Below are 18,264 nucleotides of genomic sequence, written 5' to 3'. Positions count from 1 at the left end.
ATGTAAATAAAATTAAACTGCTGATACGTATAGCGATTATGAACTGTGTGTTCAAACTATAATAATATACAATTCTTTTAATTCGATTAGAATTGAAATAATTGAATGGCAGTGAGCGCTGTACGTAACTTTAATACAAGACAGATCATTTGAAACGGTAGTATTAACATTATTTTAAAATCAATAATTTTATAGTATTTTCATCATTATTTAAGTTTGTTACGCACGATTATTATTATATTTTGTTATGTATAAAGAATAATAGTGTATTTCTTTTGTAAGATTCAAGTTCTCTTTAAACATGCACAAAGCGTGTCGTCGATGCAATAACAACCGTGAAAGATAATATAATTTCTTTATACTTGTACTCCCATGTCGAGTAACGAAATATTAAACATTACTGTACACAATGCACATAATCAAAAGAAAAAGAAAGTAAGCTACGTACAAAACTTTCTGTTCTTAACTGTTTCGTTTGTTCCTTTTTTTTACAGACATTACTTTTTCTTATGGTACAATTTTTAAATAACATAAAACAGTTCATCGTGAGAAATAATTTTACGAAATATTATACATGTATGATAGGAATTTAGAATTAAGAATTTCATTAGAGATGAAAAAGACGTGTCCATAGTATAAAAAGAAATAAATTGCAGCTAAAACGTTATTTAAAAAAAAAAAAAAAAAAAAAAAAAAAAAAAAAAAAAAAAAAAACAGCGTTAACATGTCGTCTAGTTGTACCGATTGTGAATTTGAGAATCTAAGATCTCAAGAGGCAGGGTAATTCGTGCATCGGACCAAAAGCGAACAAAAATCGTTAATACATTAATACGGATGAATTTGATCAAACAAGAAAGCACTTTTCAAGAGAGGAACCTCAACTGTATTTATTGATCGTATTTATATGATTTTTCGCGTGTAAGCGCTTATATATTACCTCGTGAATGTATAAGTTTTGTAATAAATATCGAATGTTAAATAAAAAATGCTCGCTTGTATTATTTAACATAGGAATACACATGATTACCTGTACAACGTATCGTTCATAATTAATTGTCAAATTTCACGCGTTAAAATAATAAAAAATAATATGTTTGATAAAAAATATATTCTCTCTCTTTATTTTTCATTATCAGCTAGCGTTACAAAATTCCGTGCTTTCAATGTAAAAAAGGTTCGTTGAATAAACTCTAACTATCAAAGTGTATACTCACTTTTGACTTTCACTGTATATTAACGGATAAATATAATAATTAAACTAGATAAATCCGTAACAAACAGGTAACGCTTTAAGTTGTCCTTTAAATAATCACCGAAATAATCCAATAATTAAGGATGGATTGATCACAAAATAAAAGTATATAATTGGAATAATTATGAGCGATACTCCTTTCTCTCTGTTGCGTACATTTAATCTAAAATAATTGCTAATTTAATGTAACAAGAAAAACATTTTCTATCACCTATATTATTCACATGTTTTGCACGCGATCATTTAATATAAAATAAAATAGATAAATTAAAAGAATAATCATCCCTTTGAACAGGCACAATATAAACGATAAAATACAGATAATTTTGTTGAATTTACAGTTGGCCGATGAACAGCTTCTATCTTAACAATGGATAGCATTATTTCTGATAGGTATACACAATCATTCGTATTCGTATCCACGACAATTTCTCTATGTGTATATATACACGTGTTACGTATCGTAATAGTCAAATATTACGAAAGTAGTTGATAAAAAAACGACACGCATCGAAACATCCTACTTAAATAATTAACTGTACAGTTTGAAATTACTAAGTTAAGTAATTCTATCTCTCTCAAAAGAAGCGTTAAATGTCATTAAGTATTAATTCGATCGATTTTTCTTAAAACTTCTTCTCATTCGATCTTCTTTCACTTAACGTAGAGAAATAAAAGAGAGCAGGAACGGAAGAGAGATTATGTTCTAATTAAACATTTCCATGTACATATAATTATCCGATCCGATATCAAGCTTCTAAGTTCGTTTCATTAGTCTATCAGGAACTTTAAATTTCGCGTGATGTTTAAACGTGTTAACGGAAACGTTCATGTACGCTCTGTAGATTTTATGCTTGGCTATTGCGAAATACACGAATCGTCCGGAGACAAGAGTCAAAAGGGTTGCTCGTTATTATAACGGAGGTGATTTTTATTTCAACAAAAATAACAATTTACATTGAACTGTTCTGATAATAATATTATCGTGTATGCTACACCTGTAGTTTACTGTAGGCGTGGTATGCTCTCTCGCACGCTATTAATTGTAGTTTATTTATTTGAATTAATCGCATTAATAGCGGGTTGATAGGTAATATCGTTTCTTAGTTTTTTTTTATTTTATTATTATTGTTATTATTATTACTATTACTATTGTTATTATTATTGTTATTATTATTATTATTATTATTATTATTATTATTAATATTACCATTACTGTTATTATTATTCTTATTATTTTACTTCTTTCCTCTCTTTCTCTTCCTCTTTTTTAAATCCCGTTTCGTGAATTCGTTTGTTCCTTTTTTGTCTCACCGCTGATTTTTCGCGCGATTCTATCATACGCATCGTCGTCATCATCGCTCCAACTATTATAGTACAATTTTTTTTAGGAGGCAGCCGAGTACCTCGACGAGTTTTACTTCGTTTCTTCTTTTTTTTTCTTTTTCTTTTTCTCTCTTCATCTATGTACAGACTTCTTGGCGTCTCGAAAGGAATCGAATGATAGACATTGATCTCGCTGTCGGATTACAAACGAGTAGGTATGTACATGTAACACGACGTCTTACCGATAATCTCGCGTCGTTTCTAGTTTCTAGAATAGGCTAGGTGAGATTCTCCCGTTGTGCCAACGGTATTATTCGTTTTCACGTGTGTTTCTCGGTGTACTTGTAAGTATACTCTTATTTCCTCCTTACGCCTTACGATGCTATAAAGTATCTTAAAAGGACAACTACAGTCGACGTATACTCTGCTTTCTATGTTCCACATTTTGTTTAGATCTCATTCCACCATTAACGTTCGATAGTGCCGTACGAGAGTTTGATCCGAAAAGGGTGGAAAGGTCGATACGAGGAAAGCAGAAAAACGTCAAGGGTTACTCTGAAAAATTAGAATCGGATCGCAGGTGATCACGTTCGGGACATTCTGCCAGTCGTATAATACCCTTCGTTATACCTTTTTTTACTCGTTTCTTCGTTTCCTCTTAGTGTTCCATTTCCCTCGTTTAACTACAAGCATTTAAACGCGGTATTATTCTATTCTTCAGAACTCTGGTTTCTTTATGTGTTAAAAAAAAAGAAAGAAGTTGCTTCTCTTCGTTTCGTAACGATACGTACTGTTGATTGCGATTCGCCCTTACGATCGACTAAAATAAATCCTCTGCGCATATTTTATGTAAAATTCCCATGGCGTATGTTTTACGAGAAATCGAATCTATAAAGCGAACGTGTACGCGTTTCTACCGATAACAACTTTATCCACAGATCGTGTCTCTTCAATTTTCTCACGTGTCAATATTTTCTTTTAACGTACCTCGGTCGAATGTCGCTTACGTTGTCTGCGTTGTACATAGAACCGCGTTAAATTCCTATGAAACGCCGAGGAAAAGATTCGCTTCCTTTTTTCGATCAACATTTACGATTTCACGATCGAACGAAACGTTAACTGTCACGATGGAACAGCATGCCCGAATATTTTGCCACTGTTAATAGCTATGACGACAATAACGCGAGACGTTACCGGCAAACGTAATATGTGTATAGTTGCTTGATTGACGAGGCAATGTCGCGAGAGAGGGATAATATTAGTAGCTTGGTGGATGTATCAATCAACATGCCATTGCTTTATGCGTTCGATTCCCGAAGACTCCTTTTTCCCACGTTAAAAACATGTAAAAATTGCGGTGCAGAATGTAGAAGGGTTCATTTTACGAAATCACCAATTAAGAACAAACACTAAGAAACCTTGACGCGAAAGCACTGGCAAGGCGAAGGTTAATAGTTCGTTTATTTACAGACACGATATTATCAAACGATTTGTTTTTTACGTTTGCACTCTCTCCTCTCTTTCTCTCTCTCTCTCTCTCTCTCTCTCTTTCTAAACACTATTGACGGTAACGATGAATTCGTGATCCTCAAATATACCGCGGGGTACCACCAACTTTAATCGCTTCTTTTACTTTCCGTTTGCAAAAAAAAGTACAACCGTTAAGCGAGAAGTGTCCAGGAAAAGTTAACGCACAAAAGTGTCTTCGAACGTAAAAATCATTATTTTATCGACCAGTGATCGAGTCAAGGAAGCTTCGCAAGATACCCTTTTTCATTTTGTAACATCAGTTTCGGTGACATTATTCGGTCCGATTACACAGAAACGATAGCGCGTCGCAGGCAAATACATATATATACATATATACATATATATATATAAATGGAAACACAGATTCTATTTAGTTGTACATACATTACGGTTCGAACATTCTCCATCGAACACATATTTTACCGCGTGCAGTTTTTTGTACATATATTGGACATTCCTCCGGCACGTTCCTCGCGAGAATTGAACTGTATAATATAAAACGAAATGAAGATGATGTTACCGCGAACTACAATATAAGATAAATCAAACGCGCATTTTACAACAATAGTCCGCGTAAATATATATATATATATATATGTATATGTATATATGTATATGTATAGAGGTACTCTCGCATTGTCCGACCGAATGTTCTTCCCTCAGAAGCTCCGTGAGCTGAACCATGTAAAAATGCGCAATGAAATAAAGGCAAGTAAATACACACATATATATGCATAATATGCACGTACACACACGACACATATAGGTATATACGTATATTACGCGTATCTCGTTGTTGGGACGCGTTTTTAGCAGAAGCAAATTGCGGTGCAGCAAACGTTGCAATGGAAAGTGATACGTTTCTTACGTTCAAGGGGATTAAGGATCATCTCGAATATCGTGTCGATCTAACGAAGGGGCAGACTGTGCGGTTGGATTTACGTTTGCATAGAAATAGAAAAAAATTGGGCTACATAAAGATTCTCTGCATTCGCATGTATTCACCGATGTATGTACGTATACGTGTCTGTATGTGTGTACACGTGTTTATGAATAGGAGAAAATGTAAGTTGTGTTGTAACATGTGCAACTGCATAATGTATTTTCTGTTTTTTGTTTGATAGTCAGAGCGTACATTTTTAGGGGTTCTATAATTTCAATCAAATAAAATAAAATTCACATCCATTTGCTTGTGGCGGATGATAATCTTTTTTTTCTTTCTTTCCACCGCCCATTTAATCGTCCGCATCAGTTTTCCTTTTTCCTTTATTGTTGTTGCTGTTGTTCTTGTTGTTATCATTATTATCAGTATTATTATTATTATTATTATTATTATTATTATTATTACTATTACTATTATTATTACTATTATTATTATTATTGTTATTATTATTATTATTATTATTATTAATATTAATAATAAGAGAACGTAGAGTTTTCGGGAAGAATTCTTTCCCTAGTCAGTTCATGGCGTCTATTCCCTAAATGCTAACTACGTCACTTATGCTAAATCTAGATTCTTACAATACAGTATACGATTAATCTAGCCATCATATATCTACTTGTTCAACTTAAAAATTAATAATGTGTACTATGTACAACACTTAGAATTACACTTTTTTTTTTGCTTTGTTCAAAACCCACAACACCATGGAGAGAACATGTAACGTCATCTCAGATAAAACAGTGCATTGTTTATGTGCGCGAGAATGCGTTCTGTCTGTCTCTTATACGTCCAACGTCGTATCGACTTGCCGACTTTTTCGCACTGGTACATGTAATAGACGAAGCTAGTTTTCTTCTTTAATCGCGGGCACATCACAGATTCATTCCAAATAAAAACTCGTATGCCTTTTTAACGTTGTATCATCGTTTAACGATTATATATCATTCATTATATACAAAAAAGCGTTTCCATTGTTGTAAACTTGGGCTAGCCTGGACGTTCCACAGGTCGATTCTCTTTGATAATATTATTTTTCCATTCTTCTTTCGAAATGTATCAAAAACTTGTATAGGATGCACACATTATTTTCATAAATAAACGCAAATGTTCAGTTAGATTAACTATTTTAACGTTTGTAAGAGTATTCGAACACATTTAAAAAGTACGAGAAAACAATATTTTCGTTTTCGATAAAAGTTTTAGCACACTCTTCTTGTATCATTTCGGAGACAATAAAAAAATTCTAACTATCAATGGTGATACATGTACAACTACTTCGTACGGAAATTTAATAATTTCACAACTAATATCTGTACAAATTGTTCAGTGTTGTTTTAAAATTAGATATCTCTCCTGCGGTTTATCAGTAACGGATAAGTTAAAAGCGAACGGTGTCTTAAAAAGAAGCGTTTCCTTAAAGAACGAAAAAAATGATGACGATGAAAACGGAAATAACTATATTTAATCTAGCTGATAATTATACACAACATTTACGTACATATTAGCGCGGAAGGTAAGTAATGCGTAAAAAAATATCAATTATCAATTAAAATTACGCTGCTATCGTATCTCGTGCGCTGGACGAGCATTAAAAAATAATGATACTTCCGTAAAAACAGGCCATGTTTGTATATACACAGGAGTACGAAAACGACTCTCAACTAAAAGAATATACTGACGGAATATGTTGATAAAATAATAAACTCTAAAAACGTCGTACTCTCTCTCCCTTCCTTCCTCTCTCTCTCCCTCTCTCTCTCTCACTTTCTCTCTCTCTCTCTCTCTCACTCTCTCTCTTTCTCTCTCGTCTGCATTTCGGAATACGATAAAGTTCACGGTAAAAAAAATAATAGTAATAATAATAATAATAATATTAATAATAATAATAATAACAATAATAATAATAATAGTAATAATAATGATAAAAAAAAGAAAAAAGAGAAAAGAGAAAAAAATGAGAGTGCAAAAAACAAACGAAACGATATGAGAGGAAACCTCTTTGATTCTTATTATCATTTCAATCGTCGTGCGCGACCAGTTAGAACGCAGTGGCTAACGCCCGAGAAAAAAAGAACTATTAATTGTGAAACGTTCAATATTCATTATCGTCCGGATAAGACTGTCGCCGAGTATAAACAAATCACATGAATGTCCTAAGAAGAACATTGTCATAACGTGTCGACTGGTTGCATGTTGCTACACTATTAGACTATCAATCTTCGTCAGAGAGTGGCTCGTACTGCGCGGAAAGCAACGGCGCCGGTTCGGCTTTTATCTGCTCAGGCTTCGTCGCGGATGCTGACCCAGAAGTCGGGGGTGGTGGTGCTGGCGGTGGTCCGGTATGCACCCCTAACGCGCTGAATGGATAAAAGGTGGTGGTGGCTGCTGGCGTAGGTGGTTGCGGAGTTTGATTCGGTGTCTCGTCAACCATCATTTCTCCACTCGATGGACTTTCAACGTTCCCACCGATTTTCTCATCCTTCTCCCCGCTTGTAACGTTTCCGCCGTTTCTGTCGACCGCATTACCGCCTTTGTCGTCCTCGGATGTACGCATCACCTCAACGATCTTGTTCTTAACATAATCCAATGGTGAAAGATGCGGTTTGTTCGATGGAGTTCCCGAGGTCGATGTGGCCGTCGGCGTTTCGTACAAGCGACGCCCGTAGTGATTGGTACCTGCTTCTGGTGGCGAGACAGGTTCGACCGAGTGAAACTGTTGTTTACCCACCGATGACGCTGCCTGTTGATGTTGATGCTGCTGTTGCTGCTGCTGCTGTTGTTGCTGCTGCTGCTGCTGTTGCTGTTGCGATTGTTGCTGCGTAACTCGAATTATCTGGCGCTCGTCCCCAGTCTTAACGGAATCCGGCTCGCTGGCTTTTCGTCTCTTCCACTGATCTTCCGAGATTTGATACCTGTTTTAATGGAAATATTATATATATATATATATATATATATATGTGTTATTAGAAGAATCTTTAAGAGTTGTTATTTGTTACACCATTTAAGAGCGTGTATCGCTCCGGCATTGATTAAGGAAAAGGATTCGTTATCAAATTTTTATATTGCATTCAAACGCAGAAACCTTACCCAGGGTACGGTCTATACGAGGGGTGTGGAGGACCATAATCTTTAGAAACAATATGATCAACGTGCTCTCCAAGAGTGATTGGTTTATTTCCACTTCCGTTGCCACCTGCATTCCCTACTCCGCTGTTACCTCCGTTACCCTCGCCAGCAGGACTATGAGCCATCCCGTTTGGTTCTACCGGAGTTTCCCGGTGAAATCCCTGAAAAGTCTTCTATCGTATAAAACTCATCTATACGTATGCAAGGGTTCGGTAATCAAGTAGTGCAATAATATTACACGAGTTTCAATTATAATGGAGTATTTAATCTCACCTGGAAAAGACGATCACTGGGCCGTGATGGCTGAGAATTTGCACCACTATTTTCGACGCTCTGATTAATTTGATGCGTAATAATAGCATCTATTAGACTAGCGGCAGTTAACGGGGATGATTCATTTTGCTGTTGATTGGGAGGCTGGCTTTGCCTAGACGATGATTGTTGCTGTTGTTGCTGTTGCTGTTGTTGTTGTTGGGATTGTTGCGACTGTTGAAGCCGTGCAGTTTGTGCGAATCCACTGCTTATTAACCTGCTGTCCCTATCAAGCTGTTGCTGTTGCTGATCTCTGTACAGTTGGGCAATATGTCTTCTTTCAGCTTCAATCCTTTGTTGTTGTTGTATATGTTGCTGGAGTTGTTGCTGTTGCTGCTGTTGTTGTTGCTGCTGCTGTTGTTGCTGCTGCTGCTGCTGCTGCTGCTGTAAATGCACCAGATCTCTTTCTCTTTGCTGTTGTACGGCTAAACGATGCTCTTGATGTTCTTTCTCGCGTTGAGCAGCTACTGCCATTTGCTGCTGAATCTCTTTTTCTCTCTGCTGATGGACGGTAAGACGATGATCAGTGTGTTGCATGTCCTTCTCTCGTTGCTGTATCGACAGTCTGTGTTCAGCGTGTTGAGCATCCTTTTCCCTTTGCTGAACCAATCTGTGCTCTTGTTGCTGAATCTCCTTTTCTCTCTGTAACCTGTATTCCTCTTTCTCGCGAAGATGAGCAAGATCCCGTTCTCTTTCTCTGTCACGTTGATGGTGATGGGGTACAGCCATTCTATGGTCTTGGTGCATGGCCAAACGATGCTTGTCCCCGTAACGATCGGCCAACAGTCTGTCCGCCATGGTCTTACCAAGACCCTCATGACCGCTGCTTCCGGACGCAGGATGGCTGTGTGGATGAGGAACAGGAAGACTTGGTTGCTGCACAGCGACGTCTACCAAGCTGGAGAATGCCTCCAGCCCCGGCGGAGGTGGCGGATAATGGATCTGCTTTTGTGGATTGTGCCTCTGTATCACACCCTGTCGAGGCTGCGTGTGGGTTTGCGGCGGAGGAGTGCTAGTATAATATAACGTCGACGGCGCCTCGTTTTTACTGCTGCCATCAGCTGCACCGCCGCTTCTGCTACGCGCATGCATCTGCTGACTGGTTATGTAATCATTCATGATAATCTGCCTAGATGACAACTGTTGCTCCATAGTGTAACTAGGTGGTGGCCGTCCAGAGTAAGAGTTGTACTGGTTGCTGTGAGTAACCACTACAGCCGGCGTTCCAGCTTGGGCCTGGCCTTGCCCAGGAATGTTGCCCGTTGTCACAGGCGAGTGTCTGATGGTTCTATGGTAGTCGTACATCGGCGCTCGTTTATCAACCGCGAAAGGATGAACAGGCGTCCCCTGAGTTATCGATCCTGCCTCTTTAGGTCCTTGACTGCTGGGAGCGTTCACAACACTAGTACCGCTGGTGACAATGGGCGTCCCACCGGCGCTACCTGGATTACCTGGCGGTGTCATCTGTCTGAGGAGGCCATCGTATCGTGCACTCGACACCGGAGTACCGTGAGTAATAGAACCACTTTTGTGACCTGCCGACCCTATAGCGCCTAACTTCGGTGACAGTTTCGGATGCGGTGGTGGTACGGCGACTTTGTTCATTTTGGGCGTGAGGGGCGCTTGAGGTCGTGGCGAAGACGCATACACCAATGGACTCTTCGCGCCGCGTCCTTGCTCTGGATGTGCGTGAGGATGATAATAAGCTCCCGGGGGAGGTTCCGGTCGGTAGAGGGCAACTGTCGGTGCCTTGTGAAGCGTTTGCAGGGAATGATTGTATTCTTGTTGCGGCCTCGGCTTTTTGATGCTCAGGTCCAAGGTGCCCTCGGTGCTTTCCCGTAGCGCCTGTTGCACCTGCATCACGACCAAGCCCTCCTTTGGAAGTATGTCCGATGTTGTAGGCTGACTGCTCGATGGAGCAGCTGGACAGGGAGTAATTGTCGCTTGCATCTGACCTGTTGGAGTAATTTTCATATATGTATAATCATTTCCGGCGAGAGAAGTGCATAAAACAATTAGTAACGTCAAATTCGATGAAACTCACCAATTTGCTGAGGACTAGGAGCAGAACGGTGACCGTGGAGCGGACCTGACACTACCGACAAAGTAGCCAGATTCGAGTCTCTGGGCATAGTGGTGTTCACCATAGTGGACGGTGGTTTGTATTCTCTCACGAAAGTGATATCGTTCCTGTGATCCGTCTTGAGTATACTCGATATCGTTGGTGTCCCAGAGTTGATAGGCATCGAGGAACCGCTGGTACCAGCCGGACTATTCGGATTACGTTTCAGTTGCATTTCAATGACGCCCAGCATAAGATCCTTCACTGTGAGAGGATTGGAGTTGCTCGTGGTAGACGGTGGCGAATGCGTAGGCGGTGGAACTTGTTGATGCGCTTGCTGGTGTTGTTGCTGCAGCGGCGTGGAGTTGCTGGCAGGTGTCAGTGTGACGACCACGCTGTTGTTCTCTAAATCGGTACCTCCCTGACCTTCGTCCGCTGTCTCCTGAAACAATCAGCGAACCTCTATCAGACGGCCCTATCAAGAGACAAACTTCTTTCCATACTCAGTCGTATAAAAATAAGAAAAACAAAAGTTAAAAAGCATCTAAACATTTTAACACGCTCGACGCTGCAATTACTCGACTATCGTAGGTCACCAACAGCTGACAGAGAATATATTAAAATGTTTATTCTTCTAGATGCTGCATAAACTACAGAATTTACTTTAGGATCTTTTCATTGACCGAGAAGTGGATAAAAACCTGGTCTTACCGTGGCGGAGCTATCGTAATCTTCTCTAGTGGCAGCCGAAGCAGCATTGCTGCTTCCACTGGTGGTAGACTGTTGCGATGGACCTATGCTAACCGGTGGTACCAAAGACACCACGGCTATATCGGCTAGTTTCTCGCCAAGCTTCGGGTCTGCCGATCGCGAGAAGGAGGATATCGGGAGATTCGTGGGTGCCGTTGCACCTGGTGTTCCCGCCGTTCCGGTAGACAAGTTGTTCGCCGGACTGCCGGCACTGGCTGTATCGCTCGAGTCGTGAACCTGGATGAGGAACAGTCAATTATGTACGAGACGAGAGACACGAAACGTCGAATCGACTCTAATCGCTTACCGCCAGTTCATCGCAGCTGCTCGTACTGCTGCCACTCTCCTCTTCGTCCGTCAGGCAAGGTCTTCTCTCTTCGCCCAACGACTGATAATACTCAGCGACCACTTGATCCAGACTGAGCTTCTTCCGAAAGGCGAAGTAATAATTTTTGCATTGATGATTCGTTTTTCCAGGTATCTGCTCGGCTACCTTCACCCAGTTGGTACCGTGTTCTCGAAGGGCTCTCCTCAATTGCTCCAGTTCCTCGTCCGTCCACTGTCGGGCAAGGGACTCGGCCGAGTCTTCGGATACGTCGGTACTACCAGTCAGGTGCGGCGCCAATCGACGGGATATACGATTGAAGCAAGCCGAACAACATTTCGTCGTGTTATTTGGTACTTCTGGATAAGAAAAAAAGAAAGAAAGAAAGAAAGAAAGAAAGGAGGTAAGAAAGAAAGAAAGTAAGTAAGAATGAAAGAAAGAAAGAAAGAAAACGATACGTCCTTTCTAATTTTTTCATCGCGAGCTAAAATACTCGATAAGTCGCGACGTAACAAACGAAGCTAATATTTCATTGTTTCTTTCTTTAAATGGTAACAGTCGTTAATAATTTGAACAGGATACTCACGAAACTCTTGAATGATCGGATCTCGAATTTCAGCTGGTAAATCGAGCCATTTGGGGGGCAACGCTCGCAACCTTTTCACCCTCGCTTTCGAGGTGGCGTTGTTCAAATTTGGACAGCCAGGTAACGGGCACGCGGTGTACCGTCCTCGGACAGCTTTGCACCTGCAGGTGTTGCAGACGCGTGCACCAGACGGCACCTGATCCTCTCGCAGGCCGTACTGAGACGCCTGACTTCGCGGCAACGCTCTGCTCTGCGTGCTCCCCTCGACAATATTCTGACAAATTATGCAACCATGGGGTCCGATCTGTCTGCCACCTTCTGCGAAAGAAACAAAAAAAAAAAATAGAAAAAAACAGTATCGTTTTGATTGCAACAGAGGAATCACCGTTTAATCGACTACCGTATACAGTGCTACTGTAGCTGTAGCTGTAGCTGTTTAAACAACGACAGAACCCACCCACCCCTTTCCTTTTAAACCATCATTCGATGATATTGTCTTGGTCGTGTTAATTTTGAGCAAATACCAAGCGACCGATCGCTCGATAAGCTTCGCTCGGTACCCGACGAGGAAGGAAAAAACTCGAGCGAAAACACGGGGAGCTTTCCTCGAGAGTATAGTGGAAAAAGCGATGAAGCAGCACCGGCCGTTAGGTCGGGACGAGGACGGAGAGCCGGCCCGTACGGAAACGGAGCAAGAAACAGAATAATTACCGAGACTTTGCTGGTTAACTAATTAAGGGTAGCCAATTAAAAAGTTCTCTCTCGCCCGCGGCCTCGCAAACATTGGCGTAGAGGCGGGAGACATGGTATAAAATCGCTTTGATGGTTTTACCCCTGAAAAAGGGTGGTCGGCCGCCAGGTGGAAAATTTAAGTTTATTCTTTCCACGGCCATTATTGCTGGTAGTCGCGAGGTCATTTGCCCAAGTACTTACGCGGCTGGTGAAAACCACTCGAAATGTCTAGTTACGCGAACAAGGCAAACTCGAAACGCGTCCATCCCCTGCGCGCGCGTGTGTGTGTGTGTTCTATTCGAGAACACGGCCGACTCGTTGATCGATTACTATACGCGTTTACAATTTAGCATCCTAATGCTTTTCCGCGCCAGTAGTTAGGTATACATAATTTCGAGAGCTAGAGTAATCGTTGTTCGACCAATTATGCGTATACGCGGTGTGTGTAGGCTGCATAAAATTAGCCGACTCGAACGTGTCCGTGTGCAACGGGTAAATTATGAGAGAGGCAATTTCTCTGGCACGGGGGAACAGCTGCCAATCAGTGTCGCGGATACGCTCGACAACGCGTATAGCGTTTGTATGATTGCTACCGTAGACGATTCTTCCTCTCGCAACGTTGGATACACCGTCCCTTCCGGTTACTCGTCCGGTTGGCTATTATATCTGCCCGATACGCTACAACTCCATCGGTGATTCCGCGTCAACAATAATTTTCTCTGCGTTTCAAAGGCGAAACGAGAATAACGCGTGACAGGCCTCCAGAGATCAGTCGTACGCGTCATCGTAGTCGGGTGTACAAAAACCGAAGTGTACCACTTCGAACGTCAATTGCGTTGTTAATCGCTGGAATATCGATGTTGCTATTTTCCACTTGTTCCGTTGCTATGCGTATACGTCTCTTCTTCTTCGATGAACGCTGCGAGGCAAATTGTTAACGAGCTTGTTTAAAGGGTAAACCGAAACGGTGGAAAGGTGGAAAGTGCTGACAAGAAGGAGACACAGAGATGAGTAGAGAGACAAAAAGTCGGGAACAAGAGGAAAGAAAGAAGAGGAAAAAAGAGAAGGAGAGAGAAAAGGAAGAAAGGGTGGACATTAGCAACGTGCTAATTAAGCTGGTTCGAAACGACAAGAGCGACGACAAGGAGTAGATATACCTTGAATATTTCAGAAAGGGTATCGCGAGAGAACTCGACCCGTACACCTTCCCCTTCGTTTCATTTATCCACCTTCAACTCCGTCCATGCGTCTAATTCCCGTTTCTCTTTACGGTCGGCGTACCGATTTTCAGTCGAAATTCATTATGCAGGTGTCCGTGAGTCGCATTCACGAGAATATTTCAAATAAAAAGAGAGGAACTTGAACATATCCGCTCTCGTTACTCGCAAATCGATGCTTTCGTTAATTACCGATATCACTCGTAATACTTAGATATTCGAGATGCAATAGTACATAATCAACTTCGATATTTTAAATGTAACATTTACATTATAATTTCCCCGACCCGTTTCCGTCGGAAGTTAAACCGAAAGACGCATTTATTTTCCTGCTGAAATGAAGCCTTCGCAAGAGCCGTAGAGCCATGGCAAGGGGTCAGCTAACGAGTTAAACCAACAACCGAGTATTATTTCGCGTACTTCCCCTACGTGCATCCCGCGACTCTGCGTCAATAAAATATTCTCTTTGATTTCGATCGTTCGCGCGTACGTGTAAGTATATGTCACGCGTACAGCAAACACAGGAAGACCAATCGGCCGTTCGTTCATTACGACTGGGAGTTAAGCACAAAAGAAGCTCGATTAGAGCCGCTCAACTATGTAAATCTCGTTTGGCGCGTACATTATTTCTAAACGTACCAATTTCTATTCTTACTGTACGGTCGTTTAACGTCCTGATCGGTAAAACTAGCAGGTTCACCGATACCTTCTAATTAGAAAAATAGACAAGATAGAAAGTTCCAAGTTCCGTTCGAAATACCACGTGTTATTGCTCGTTGAACAAATCCATTCCCACGAGCTTGATGCACGGAAATTAATGAAACCGAAGAACCAAAGGTAGGAAGGGAGCTACCGGGTGTTCCTCTCTCTCTCTCTCTCTCTCTCTCTCTCTTCGCGTTGGCGTTTCGCTCGAGGCGAATCGGAGCGAACCGTTTTTCTATTTACATATTTATGAGATTACACAACGGTCGGCTCCGGTAAAAATGATTAAAAGCAAATACGTGCGATAGCTTTCTCGTAATCCGTCGAATAAGAGGAGAAGAAATCGCGGAGAGTACGAGATACGCGCCATACGCGACCACCTCGAACCGATCGCGACCACATCGAAAGCAACGAGGATTCATTTTTTTCGCGACACGATCAAACGCATCTCCATTTGAACAAATATCCCCCCGACATTACATCCGATGGTATCAATTATAAATATAGAACGGTAGAATGAAAGTTACCCTTTCAATCGTTATTGTTCCCAATAATCTGTTTGTGACTTTCACGACCCGGATTGAACCGAAGGTTCAAGTTTAGCAAGGAAAGTTATTCGAAATAACGATTCGAACAACGTTATAAAAAAAAAAAATCGAAAAAGTCAGAGGCACTTTCCCTACCGTGAACATTTGCCCCGATGGATCTCGACGTGTGCGTGTAAGTATACGTTGATTACCGTGTTTAGCCGTGCAGCACGTTTTAATGACGTACCATGCAAACGTTGCTCTTGCGCAAGTAATCGCAAACAAAAATTCGTCAAAATCGATAAGCAGAGAAATGTTTTGAAAACGAGGGCAGATCCGTTCGAATTGACGGAGGACCAAGGTAATTAATTCGATTCGATTGTTATCAGAGAAATTTGTTACAGATGTCTGGCGAAGATTTCCGACGATAGGGAATTCGAGTTTACACGATGATCACGGCGACAAATTCGAGATTGGGTCGAGCAAATACGGGGAACACGATCGTTGGGACCTCACTCCGGACCGAACAGATTGAATATAAACCGATATGCACGTGATCCGACCGTGTAAATAATGTCCGTTAGCCGGAGTGCATAGACAGAGGGAGAGAAACGTATAATGTTCCTAATGAAATGACTATTCGTTGTTAATACAGAGTGACCGAGTTTATCCATTGAATCGATCGGTTTCATTTTCATAGTATGTACAAATAATATGAAACGAACACTTTTAACCGTTTTTCTGGTCGCGGTCCTGAAACTCAGCTCGTGACACTTGTCGCGCAAACATTCATGATAATTTGCATCGCATTGTACACCACTCCATCCCTTGTTTTTATCGACAGGAACAGATCTTCTTTTTCTTATTTTTAAGCTAGATCCGCTACGACTCGGTCATTTGTTTCTATCGATAAACCCTGTTTACGCACACTTACTATAGGTACGTTTATAGATAGGTAAACAGAGCATACGGAAAAGGCTACATTAACCGTGTGCGCGGTGTGTATCCATACGTGGATAATCCATTATTTGCACAACGAAAACGTGGCCATGGGTTTCGCGTCGAATCCAAACGCCACCCTCCTCCTCCACCCCCGGTCTCTATAAACCGTCTAAAACACACAGGAACGCGACGGATGTATGTATGTTGCTCCGCAGTTGAAGGCTTTAATTGGGATTAAGTAAATCAAGACGCTAATTAGCTCGCGCCCACTCACGATTCGCGCGCTCGTGGACGATGAGGCTACAGCACACACCGGCATCGTTCCTCCTTCCTCTCTCTCTCTCTTTCTCTCTCTCCTTCTCTCTGTCTCTTGCTCGTACACTCCGTACCAAAATGCTACCCGACCCGGCCATAACTACCGACACGAAATAATTGTTTCCATGGCCATTTAATTTTCCCACCGATTTGCCACGGTCATCGACTGTTACGGTTACAAATTAACCCCGTGTAATTAGACACGTGTGCACAGGGAACGCGCGCGTGTCCTCGTGCACGATTCATTTGTATTTATCGCGATGTCATTACCGACACCTTTCCGCGTCGCCTGTAATTCATTACCAGCGGATATTCAAAACATCGACACGGGACATTAACTGAATTCTATTAAACACGCGGATGAATAACTCTGAATGGACGTTAAACAGCTATGAATGATTTCGATCGATTTCGCTTCAGAGTTGCCCTATGCCGATTTTCTCGAGCGGGAAAGCTATCTTTCCAGGGGATCTACCTGTTTCGCTTCGATTACAACTGCGCGAATTAACACGCGTTTCTACTTTGAGTAGAAGAGGAAAGAAACAATGAGAAAAAGTTAGTCCGCGTTAACGAATCCTCGAAACTTTTCAAATCTCATCTCGCGACTCTTTTTTTCACGGTAAATCGAATTGCCATGGCAATTACGCGCACTTACGCTTTAACAATAAGACTAGAGCGAAAGGGGAGACGTGTACCCGACATCACCGGGTCGCGCGCGTGGCTCGATGGAACGCAAAAGAATAATAACCGAATTTCTGAACAGGTGAGTATTTATTTCGTTACAAGGGAAAGAGCGTGACTACACGAGAGAGGGTGAATAATATAGGCGGGCGTATGGTGGAAGCGGGAAGCGGCGGCGAACAGAGGCCGCGGAAAGGAAAGCCCGTACGGATCCTGCTAATATCGCGAAAAGTGTTTGCTCAGCTTGTCTCGACCGGGCTCGGAGCATTAAACCGCGCTAGCGTTCTTTCTCGTCTCCCCGGGATCCAGGGAGAGCGATACCGCCCCGACCTCCTCTCCAATGTGTACACTTCTGCTCCCGATTATATGTACGCTGCGAGCCCGAAGGGCTATTTCCTTCCTTTCCACGGTGGTGAATTTCGATTCTGCCAATTGAAACGGCGATCAGCTTCGTATCTCTTACTTTGGATGCATAGGACACGATCGAGCGAGGAATATTTCTTTGATATACTAGAGATGATCGAAGAGAGAGAGGGAGATTTTCAATTCCAGTGATAATGCTATTGTTATCAACAGCGACGACAACAATGATACCAATATAGCTACGCAAGGTGGTGATTGTTGCTTTCGATCGTGAGATGCAAGGGGATAAAGGGATGATGGGGGGGAAGAAGCGCTTCTGTTAACTCTGGTTTGAAGCTGGTGGCCTCTTGGGAAATGTGCGTAATCGCTATGCCCCATTCTGAATTGGCGGTGGCGACGCGTTCTCGTCCGGAACCATGCCTGTTACACGATGACCCAACGATTAACTTCAACAACTGTACACCTCCGTTCGTCTTCGCTTTTCGAATTCAAACATCCCTCTGTCCGTTTACTTTTCGATAGTAAATTGTTAAAAAACCACTGGCTCGTCGTAGCACCGGGTGGAAAATC

General features: G+C 41.6%; 1 protein-coding gene across 5 annotated transcripts in view; it reads right to left on the bottom strand.

The window, feature by feature from the left end:
• Window positions 1–5,178: 5,178 nt before the first annotated feature.
• Smr (nuclear receptor corepressor smrter) overlaps window positions 5,179–18,264 on the bottom strand; it is a 39,572-nt gene continuing 26,486 nt past the window's right edge. For 4 of the 5 annotated variants that reach the window (XM_076893797.1, XM_076893796.1, XM_076893800.1 and 1 more), the window contains 7 exons: window positions 12,216–12,533; window positions 11,612–11,988; window positions 11,266–11,541; window positions 10,537–10,996; window positions 8,454–10,447; window positions 8,142–8,341; window positions 5,179–7,966 (listed from right to left, as the gene is read on the bottom strand). In XM_076893797.1, coding sequence (XP_076749912.1) covers window positions 7,267–7,966; window positions 8,142–8,341; window positions 8,454–10,447; window positions 10,537–10,996; window positions 11,266–11,541; window positions 11,612–11,988; window positions 12,216–12,533 — 4,325 coding nt within the window. In that variant the 3' untranslated portion in view covers window positions 5,179–7,266. The remainder of the gene's footprint in view (window positions 7,967–8,141; window positions 8,342–8,453; window positions 10,448–10,536; window positions 10,997–11,265; window positions 11,542–11,611; window positions 11,989–12,215; window positions 12,534–18,264) is intronic. The other variant, XM_076893799.1, reaches the window with a different exon arrangement.

The sequence above is a fragment of the Xylocopa sonorina genome, chromosome 4, assembly GCF_050948175.1.
Source record: "Xylocopa sonorina isolate GNS202 chromosome 4, iyXylSono1_principal, whole genome shotgun sequence".
Lineage (NCBI taxonomy): Eukaryota > Metazoa > Arthropoda > Insecta > Hymenoptera > Apidae > Xylocopa > Xylocopa sonorina.
Note: the sequence above shows the minus strand (reverse complement) of the source record. Positions and strands in the feature narration are given on the sequence as shown.